We start from the raw sequence: 10,955 nt of genomic DNA on the forward strand, positions 1-10,955 counted from the left end.
TGCACAAAGGGTAAAACTGTACAAAATGAAACCCAATTACAACATTATTCTCTTTTACCATCCTAATAAAGGGGGGGGTACTATACAGCTTGGAAGTTTTTCCATTTTGTCATTGCTCTACATTAAATTATCTAACATATAACAAATAATAATCTCTAACTGCTTGCATACAATGGGAAAGATGAAGGGGAAACTGACACATACTTTTATGACTATGGACAAAACTGACAAAGATACATCTACTTCACCATGCTCTAAACACAAGAGGCCATATTGGAACATGACCACAAAGAACTCGAGCAATTACATTGAAACACATATGCAAACCAAACCATTACTTAGTAACTAGAGGTGTTCCCTCAAAAAAAACTTAGTAACTAGAGGAAGCTCCACTACAACCCAATCACGTATAAGAAGATTTGGGGATACTCGCCTTGGTCATATAGGACCAGTTCATTTGACATCTCGCTTAACATTATTTCATACAACCACATTTTTGTATGTGAAGACTTGGTCTCACACCCTGTTGGGTAAAGTCAATAACTACTGAGAGTCCAACGTGGCTACAGGTTATCACGAAAAGGTATGGTTGTTGGGTGTGATCTTCTATGGCCCGTCCGACATGGATGTTGTGTGATCTTCTATGGCATGGATGCTTTGTGTCTTGCATGATTTTGGAGCTACATCTATGTGTGAGCAAATTATTTGAACCTTGTGTATTTTCGGTCCTGAAAGACAATGGGTAGTGTTGTATGGATGCCTAAGGCCATGCCATCCGGGTACAAGACATTGATGAGCCTTTATCCACCTAAAGCATGGTTGGAGACCATGCCTACCATATGGGGAAAGTGTACAACCTCTGCAGGCTATATCAATCTGTTCGAATAGCCACATCCTTGGTAATGAACATCTATTAGAATGAGGTCTCATAATGATAGACTTTCTACACCGGGTATGTTCATGGTTTTGTAGATGGAAAGGTGTTAGTATGGTTATTTGACACTTGTCTGAAATTTTGGAACTGGCGGGAATGATGAATCCTTCCCCAGGGCCAACCACCACTTTTTATATACTTTATGATTTCAACTTATTTGCCATTTCAGGCTTTCAAACTACATTTCTTTTTAAATCTATTTCCCTTCTATTTTAGAAATCACGTCTTCGAAAATAACATTTAGTTTTATCTATGTTTGAAATCCTTCATCAAATTCCTATTTGTACCTGATTTGGTAAACTCCTTTTTCATACTCTATCTGTTCTTATTTGGGACTCCTTTTTCAAACCTCATTTTTCTTTTGTTTTGAAAAGTTTTCCTTTTTGAAAAATCTTTTTCTTTCAAATGTTCTATCTGGGAAACCTAGCTTTCTTTCGTATCTTGCCTGAAAACATTTCATATCAAAAATCCTCTTTTGAAAACCACATGTTTACCTCCTAGCATTAAACCTGACTTTTGTTTTGGGATTGCTGACTACTTTATTTATGTACTCGACCCATTGCATTTTTAGGAATGGAGCCACATGAGGATATAAAGCCATAGGAGTGCGTAGAACAATAATACGCAAGAATGAAGATACAAGAACGAGCATAAGAATTAACGTTACGTCCACACCCAAGTTGAATGTAGGAAATGGAGACATAGTTGGACACTGTTGGATGTAGTAGAACACTGGTGTATCGATATATAAGACCTATGGCCAAGGTATGAAAAAGATGAAACAATTATCAATATGTTTTCCCGTTATCAATAAAAGTGTAGTTTTATATCAATGTGTTCAATCTATGTGTATTGGCTACTAATTTAGGGACCGATACGTCATGCATAGTGGACCTCCGAGGGGAGGATTCGACATTCATGGACACCACACATGTGAGAATCTTTTTGTTTCGAGCATTTTTTTAGAGGAAAAAACATTTAACATTATCATTGGCCTTCTAGAAATCCACTTTTAAAAACGATTTCATTTGTTTTTTTTCTATGTAATTCATGAATCACACTACACCACAACACCGCATCACCGTCAGACATCTGACGCTAAAAATTATAATTATCGATGAATGATCTGTCGCTAAAGATAACTCACAGACCATCTGTCACTAATTCCTCATTTAGCGATTTATTGTCTGTCGCTATAGATACTGATATTTAAGGTTGAACTGCCCGTCGCTAAAGCCAAGTGTACCGTCAATTTGTCTGTCGCTAAAGAAAATGGGCCCCACGCTGAGCTCGCGTGCCCCACCTTTATCTAGCTCGCTCGCAAATTTTTGTTTGGCTCACCAGTGAACCCTAGACTCTCCTCTCCCCGAAATCACAAATTCAGCTTTTCCAAATCATGAACTAACTACTAAGCTATGAATCTGTGGTTGAATGTACTTGGATTCAGTTTTTTAGTATCTTTTTGTTGAATGTATCTATCTGTGAACATGTAGTCCCACTTTCTTAAAAATATTTGAAATATTTATGAAATGATCATGGACCAAAATTTAATATAAGCACGCAGAAATTTGAAACACGTACTTTTATTTGGAACTTAATAAGGTCACACAGAAATTTGTTTAAACTATAGAAAACAGTAAATGATTTTCAAAATTTTGTGTACTTTTATGCAACAACATATATGCAGTCTATTTCATGTAAAAATATTTTAGTTACAAGTACTATTTTGATTAGAATATTCACCAATGTGTCTTAATTAGTTAAAATAAAAATAATAAATAAAGATGAACCTTTCACGTGCGGCCTCTAAGCCCACAGTCGGCCCACCTATCCCTCCCACCCAGGCAACCCTAGGTCATAACACACATAGACACAGTCTTTCTATCGAGCCACCACTCCCTCCGTACCCCCTGTTCTGTTCGCTCTCTCCTGCTCCCTCTCCGTAGCTCTCCCACCCGGTGCTCTCTTCCTAATGGAGGAGCTCGATTCTGCAAGGAAGAGCTCGGTGAGGAGGGTCCTAGATTAGGTGTGGGCCCAAGAGGTGGCCACGAGTGGGCTTGGGATGCGGAGGCGTGGGGTTGAGATGCGTCAGCGGCATGGGGCAGCGGTGTGGATCTGAGCAGCGGCAGCCGGCGGAGGTCCGGGATGCGGCGGCTGTAGTTTCCACGAGGGCCAAGGAGGCAGCAGCGGTGTGGCTCGGGAGGCGCGTAGCCACGAGATGCGGCTGTAGTTTCTGTGATCTCGCAGCGGTGCCGGTTCAAGATGCGACAGCGGCAAGGGATGTGGCGGCGTAGGCCCATTAGGAGGCGCTTTGGAAGGAGCTGGTGGTTCGAGCTCTGAGGAGGACGAGGCCACGGTGGCGGTAGCCACCACTACCCACGACGGCGCGCGCTCCAGACGTCACTACAATGTGAGACAGCCCTCCATCTCCCCTTGTGTAATTTATCTGCTTGTGTAGATGCAATTATGGTTTGATCTCGTCATCTCGTGTGTGTTTATGGCTGGCTGCTAAGTTTGGACTTGCTATCGTATCGATAAATGTTTAGTGAACTGCTAGATAAATTAATCTTTGATTTGTAAGAGTACTACTGCTACTTGTTTTTTCATCATTTGTAGAACATGATTTTGAACTAAATGCTGGTCAAAAAATACTGATCTCAGATATGAATTAGTTTTCTCAGTAAACATCACCGAAGAGAGCACTAGTTTGCTGACAAAAATAATTGGGAAAATGGTGTTCTTGCCCCTTACATAGATGTGCAATTGTGATTTTGCCCTCGTTTTTCTAACTTTGTGATTTTGCCCTTAACTGTTCACAAGTCAACGCGATTTTGCCCCTGGTCAACGGTAAAAACAGGGGCAAATTCGCGTTGACCAGGGGCAAAATCGTGTTGACTTATGAACAGTTAAGGGCAAAATCACAAAGTTAGAAAAACGAGGGCAAAATCACAATTTCACAACAAAGTAGGGGCAAGAACACAAGAGCCCCAAAATAATTTTGCCATTAAAAACTAGTTACCTGCTTGTCAGGCACCTTATGTAGTAATTCTTATTGTTATTTTTTTCCTCCAATCTAAGATTTCTGAATTGGTCTCTCTTATTTCCTGAATTGATTACAATATTAAGTAGAATAGAAAGTTTTCTGAACAGTACTCATATCTATAAGATGACAATTTTACAGACAGATATACAGTATTCCATGAAAAGAGTAGACTTGCATCTATTTTTTTCTGAAAGGGCCTCTCATGATATATTTGTACCATTTAATTGTTTGAGCATTAATGAAGTGTAACTGTTTTGAGTCATTCTTTTTCAGAAGGTTGTACTTCATTAGTCAAACTTTGATTTTAAATGATCAATACATTATAATCACTGTATGTGTATGTGCTATTCACAAACAATCCATTTAATAATAGTAAATGACTAACTGCGGTTGTGCTTGTAAAACATGCCATTTTGTTTTAAAGTCATTATCAACTTTTTACTTTTTTTGAAAACTTTTCACTATGGAATACCCTTATATTCAGATACCTATATTTCTTTCAACTTTGTACCTTGGCATGACAAATTCTAGTGTACTAGGATTCTATAAGAACCAATATACCAGTTCGATAAGTATAGTTTTAAGTATTGGAAGAAACATGATTGATAGAAGTCCAAAACATGAGTATATCCAGCATGAGTAATAAGTGTAATTGTTCTGCTAGGTGACATTGCTTGTTCTGCTAGTTAACAAATTGATGTTGTCTCTATGATTTTCTATTTTATGCTAAATTAACAGCAAGTACTTTCTTATTGTTTCAGTTGCAGTCTGAATTTTCAGCATGTTTGGATCTGACTTATATATACTATCTCATATATTAGGCTGCAATCTGAATTTTTAGCAAGTTTTGATCTGAATTATACTAATCTATATTTTTAACAAGTCATGATTTAGAATAATAATATCTCCTATAACATTCATTACCTCCTGTTCCAAGATTTTCTTACAATATTTTATTTAGATCACAAGCTCTTAATACTGATGAGGGACATCATATAGCCCCAGCGGATGCTCCAAACTTCTAGTGAACTAATGTCTTTAGGAGTCAAGACCCTATTTGAATGGAAAGTAGTAAGCCCATAATAGTGAAGGTAAGCTCAATTGACTTCTTAGATATCTCAAATTTCTTATACTAAACTATTGTCTTTAGTGTTGGACCTCCAAACAATGTCACTATCTCTAAAATTTTTACTGCATATGTGCATTAGTAACTAAGATATAAGTTGATTTGTAGTAGTTGCTGCAGCTATCAGGCCTCTATGTGTTTAATTTCAGTATGTAATCTGAGTTTGCAGCATGCGTCAAAACGGTTATTTGATTTTGAGAAAAATAATATATTGCAGTTTGAATGTCCAATGCTCCAAGGGGACTATGTGGAAGATGCAATCACTACATTGAGTAGTGGCACACTTTTTGGTACACCGTACACAGGAGTTGCAGCATGTGTCAAAACTGTTTATTTCGATTTTGAGAAAAATACTACTTTGAGTAGTGGCACACTTTCTAGTACACCGCACACAGAGAAGCAGGGTGTTCCATCTCTATCGCACTTGGCTTCCACATTTATTCTTCTATGTATAGTTGCTACTTTCTACTTGTGTTGCTTGCTCGGCCTTGAACTCGAAATAATGGCAGAACTTCTATTCTAGCATGATAGTATCCTAAGTTTGTCGTCTTTGCGCATCCAAGCATGAGTTTTTTTATATGGTCACATATGCAAAGCCATGCCATTTTTTTATTAAAAATGTAGAGGTGTTGTGGCCAAGTGGCAATGCAAATGCTAGTTGTCATTTGTTGATCTTATTTCTAATTGCTCTCTGTTACGAAATTTTGTAGTGTGAACAAATATAATCTAAAATCTGCTCACTGCGAAGACTCATGGATAAGACATGGATTAAAGATGTGCACTCATGTAACTCTTTTGGTGCTTCACTTTGCTGGATGATGTACACAAGCATATGGTGTACAAGACAAATTGGATGTAACATGTATTGACCTCTATCTATGTGATATATATATGTTTGTGTACCTTCACATGACATGTGGACACTATATTAAGTTTGAATCTAGGTATGATATGTGATATGTGCTACATGTTTTCTCATTGTATTTATTTTTTTGTATATTTATATTGTCCTATTGAACCATCTGTCGCTATAAATACATGTGCTATTGGATGGTCTGTCGGTATATGCTTGGTAACAGAGCATCTGTCGCTAAAAACTAGCAATGGACTATCTGTCGCTATAAATATTCAGGGCAGCAAACTATCTGTCGCTAAAAGTACTGTCTGACGCTAAAGATTTTTAGTGACAGGACTTGCACCGTCTGCACAAGTCTGTCGCTATAACTTTTTAGCAACAGATCATCTATCGCTGTATCCGCTTTCAATGTCAGATCGTTCATCGCCAATCTCGGTGTTGTGGTGTAGTGTCATTTGATGAAGAATTACCCATTACATAACACCGTCTAAACTATATTGTCCTGGTACAAAGGTAGTCTGCGACGGACGTATGACTTTTTTTTTGCCACTAGGCCCCGTTCGCGTGCCCTTAAACCCGGCTTGATCCGCTTCTTTTTTCCATCCAGAACAGTGTTTTTCTCTCACAAATTGCTCCAGCATTCCTCCAAACCATCTAAATTCCTCCAAGCGAACAGACCCGCCTCTTGGCTATAACCTTTGCGGAAATTTTTAACCTTATATTTGGAAAGCAAGTCGGTCTGTATTTTTGAATTTTGATAGCCTCTTGACGCCCTTTAATTTGTGGAACATGGACCAGTCAAGTTTAGAATTAACTCGTTTATAATAATATAATATATATCAGGCAATGCAATTTCGTAATGTTTCAGCACAAGTAACAGAAAATTAAATATTGCCAAATGCGTCAGAGATAGATCAATCCATGATGCAAGAAAAACGTCACGACTATGAATAAGTTGCAGTAGCATCAGTACAAGGAAAATTAAGTAACACGCTAACTAAAAACTCAACAAAAAGAAGAAACTACTAATTAGGCACGACAATGCATGTCGTGTATCCTTATTTACTTGGAGGGCTGACAGTTATGAGTAGTCCAGCTCCTTTTTTCATAACTCTCCATGCAAAGCACCTTGTATATAACTCAACGCGTGCAAATAAAGCAGGATCAATCTAACTAACCAGCTTGTACGTACGACTCGTCGTCCCTTTGCTTGCATTGGCGCGGTCGAAAGGATGATAGATCTGCTGGTAGCTAGCGCGGTATATATGCTCACTTGAACAATGGTGGGATGCTCTGCTCATTCCTGAAGTAGTCGGTGGGGTCCACCTTGGCCTTGATCCTGGCGAGCCTCTCGAAGTTGCACTTGAAGTACTTCTCGCCCCAGACCCTGCCGCTCTCGTAGGTGGAGATGTCGCCGACCACCTGGTTGACGCCGAGGTCCAGGTCCCTGTAGTTCACGTACGCCTGCCTCGGGTTCTTGGTCACGTACGGCTCCATGAACGCGTACATGTCCCTGCTCCACTGCGTTGGCGCCGCCCCGCCGGCCTCGCCGGACCAGTAGCTGACGTACTGGATGTTGAACAGCATGCCCTGCCGGTGCGGGAACGGCGTCGCCTTGTCCGGGATGGAGCTGATCTTGGCGCCGTAGGGGTCCATGATCATGATCCCGGCGCCGGGCTTGGCGAGCCAGGTGTAGATCTTCTCCCACACGGCCTTGGGGATGGGGTCCTTGACGTAGTCCGACTTGTACTTGCCGAAGGCCTTGATGCTGGACGTCCGGTTGAGGAGGTCGTTCACGGTGGCCGACGCGCCCATGGGGATGTAGGCCGTGGACTGCACCCACGACATGTCTTTGCAGTCCGCTTGCTTCACGCCCAGCTCCGGGAAGCGGCTGCCCATCAGCGGGAGGAGGTCCTTGCACGTGCCGAGGAACAGGGCCTCGAACATGGCAGTGTCTCCCATGGCCATGATCCGGATCATGAGGTCCTCGGGGAGGGACGGCGCCACCTGCTGCCATTTGGTGATGAGGTCGATGGCGCCGTCCTTGAGCCCCCTGTGGACCTGGAACACGGTCACCTTGGGTGGGACGGGCACGAGCTTCAGCTGCCACGACACCACGATGCCGAAGCTCTCGCCGCCGCCACCCCGGATCGCCCAGAAGTAGTCCTCGCCCATGGACTTCCTGTCCAGCAGGTTGCCGTTGGCGTCCACCACCTTGGCGTCGATGACGTTGTCCACGGCGATGCCGTGCTTGCGCAGCATCATGCCGAAGCCGCCCCCGCTGAAGTGGCCCCCGACGCCGATGGTGGCGCACACGCCCGCCGGGAACGCGAGCCTAGGGGTGTACTTTCCCATGAAGTAGTAGATGTCGCCGAGCTGCGCGCCGGAGTCGACCCACGCCGTGGCGTTCCTGCCGTTGATCGACAAATGCCGCATCGTGGACATGTCCACCACGGCGAATGTCTCCGGCTTGGCAGACCGGTACGACAGGCCCTCGTAGTCGTGCCCGCCGCTCCGCACGCGGACCCGCATGCCGTGCTTCCGGCCGCACGCCACGGTGGTCTGGATGTGGGCGGCTTCGGTGGGGGTGATGATGTACAGCGGCTTCACCGTCTTGTCCGAGTCGAACTTGACGTTCCTGACGGTGGACGCCCAGATGGAGCCGTACGCAGGCGAGCTCTTGGTGTAGAGGAGCCGCGGGGAAACGCTCTTGGTGAGGCACGAGAGGAAGTCATCTTTGGCGGGCGCGGCCGCGGGCATGGCCGACGGTGGGTAGGAAATGGCGGCGTGGCAGGAGGCTGACAAGGCGCACAAGAGGAGCGCCAAGGCAAGGGACCTGCTTGATGTCGCCATTGCAGGGGATCGAGTAGATGGCACTGCAGTGTGTGGTTGCATTGGGTCACCACAAGGGCAGGACGTAGGCTTTATATAGAGGCTACGAGTGGGCATTCCTCTTCTCCGTTTCCTACTCGCGCGGATCGGTCGAGGAGGTACCGGCTTACGCTTATTACTGCATGCATGGAAGCTACGTACTATATCAGGGAAGGTAACTGGTCAAAGCCTACGGCCGGGCGTTTTTACAGGGCCTATGCCGGATGGATTTCTTGCAGGTTACATTGGTGTTAATATTCGCATTAATGCAAAACAATGCAACGTTAATGTGGAGCCAAATAGTACCGCTACTGAAAAATGAAGTCTGGTCTCACCTCATATCCATGCATGCATCAAAGAAACCATAGACGAGGATAGAAATTCCTATAGAAGAGGAGACCACTGTTAGGTTGGTCCGCCCATGCATGTAGCATTATTGAGCTTTTTTTTTTTTAGTGAAACTCACCCTAGGTTCGTAAAGTTGTCTTCAAGTATAAGATAGGTCACCGAAGTCTAAAGTTTGTTTAGGTCTCACCAGTCATCCTGGCCTGCTAGCTGAGGTGGCAATGCCACGAAGCGTGCCCTATGGATCCAGCACGCTGCGTCAGCGTGGACAGCTGACCGGTGGGGTTTGGGTCCACCAGTCGAGGAGGCACGCTGCGTCCACCCGCTCTCTCCTCTACCATTATGTTGTTTCGCCTGCCTCCTCGACTTCTCCGTTCGTTGGAGTTCTTGATCATCTTTGACGAACAGGCAGGAGGTGTCGATACTATGTCACCAATCGTGCGATTCTATAATCATAATTAAAATCTATTCTAATAATCACAATTTAGACACTAATCAATTAAGTTAATATGGTAACATTTGAAGTATATTTGTATAGTGTTGTTGCCTACATAGGGGAGCAACAGAGGAGCGAGCCAAAGAGCGTGCTATAAGTTACCGAACAGAAGTGTAGCATAAGGGTATGTGGAATCAATTTCTCTCTCTCACCCTATAAATTTAAGACAAGCTTATATCTAAACTTTGTAAAGTTATGGAATGTCAAACTCCAAGCAAAAATAGCTTATTCCATAAAACAGATTCTAATTCCTCTAAATGAAAGGGGCTCCTCAAAAAAGTTCTTATAGAAAAGTCCTGAAAATGATAGGTACATTATTCACACCGTGGCAGAATCCATCGATCACATCCATCGTCTACACATGGCACTATTATGTCCACACTTTATAACATGCATAGTGAAAGGAAAAAAATAATTCAGCAACCTTATCCTTCCCTACACTCATGTTCGTTTGCCTCTCCTGTCCTGTTCTACACGGACTCAGGTATCCTAATCCACCCATTCCCATAGGGTTCCTCTTCCTCCCCACAGAAGCAATAACAGGGGGCAGCGTAGCTTCCTCCATATCCCTCTCAGCTCTAATCCAGCAGCCGATTTTCCTCTAATATTACATGAGCAAATAGCACAACAAGCCTCGTTATATAAAAAAGGTTAGGTTAATTTAGTGAATAATACCTTTCGATGTACATATTTTTTGATTCCCCCTACTCTTTTATATCTTGCTAATAGACACTGTTAGTTATGGCAATTTGTTGTTAGACTATGACCACTAAAATAATAGTTACTAGGAGTGAATGACCAAGAAGATGGTTGAATGGACAGAAGTGCCCACCTAGCCTGTCTCATCGTATCTCTGGGTTGATATTTCTGGGCATATGATTGCAATCACCCTCTGTCAAATGATTATGGTATTCCCAACACACGTAAATAGGCATAAGGATCCTAGTGATATACAGCTGCAAAATCGGCAAACAAGATAAAGCTGAGCTATAAAACCAGCATAAATGTTGACCTTCCATAGCCAACAAAAGACATCTAAGAAGGCATAAATATTCATGGACATATAAGTTTCACATATTATATTCTACACTCAAGAGAACCGCATCACTTTCTCAGCTCCTGGTGTGGCCACTATAGGAGAATTGCTGTGAGTGCTACGACAAGAAATTTACGGTGACCAAGCACGCATTGTAGTGTTTGTACAGTGGGTGTTGAGTTTTTGATGCTTGTCTGGCTGGTGGAAAGATGGGCTCCTTGCAAGCACATCCGTTGTGCTGTAGAGTT

General features: G+C 42.9%; 1 protein-coding gene across 1 annotated transcript; it reads right to left on the reverse strand.

The window, feature by feature from the left end:
- Positions 1 to 6,881: 6,881 nt before the first annotated feature.
- On the reverse strand, positions 6,882 to 8,849 carry LOC136528173 (berberine bridge enzyme-like Cyn d 4). Its single transcript, XM_066521100.1, has one exon. It carries the CDS (start codon positions 8,810 to 8,812, stop codon positions 7,229 to 7,231), a length of 1,584 nt encoding a protein of 527 aa, XP_066377197.1. The 5' UTR covers positions 8,813 to 8,849; the 3' UTR covers positions 6,882 to 7,228.
- Positions 8,850 to 10,955: the final 2,106 nt, after the last annotated feature.

This window comes from Miscanthus floridulus, chromosome 19, assembly GCF_019320115.1.
Source record: "Miscanthus floridulus cultivar M001 chromosome 19, ASM1932011v1, whole genome shotgun sequence".
In the NCBI taxonomy this organism is placed as follows: Eukaryota; Viridiplantae; Streptophyta; class Magnoliopsida; order Poales; family Poaceae; genus Miscanthus; species Miscanthus floridulus.

Coding starts and splice junctions, on each gene's coding strand:
- LOC136528173 (XM_066521100.1), bottom strand. CDS start 8,812: ATGGCGACATCAAGCAGGTCCCTTGCCTTGGCGCTCCTCTTGTGCGCC.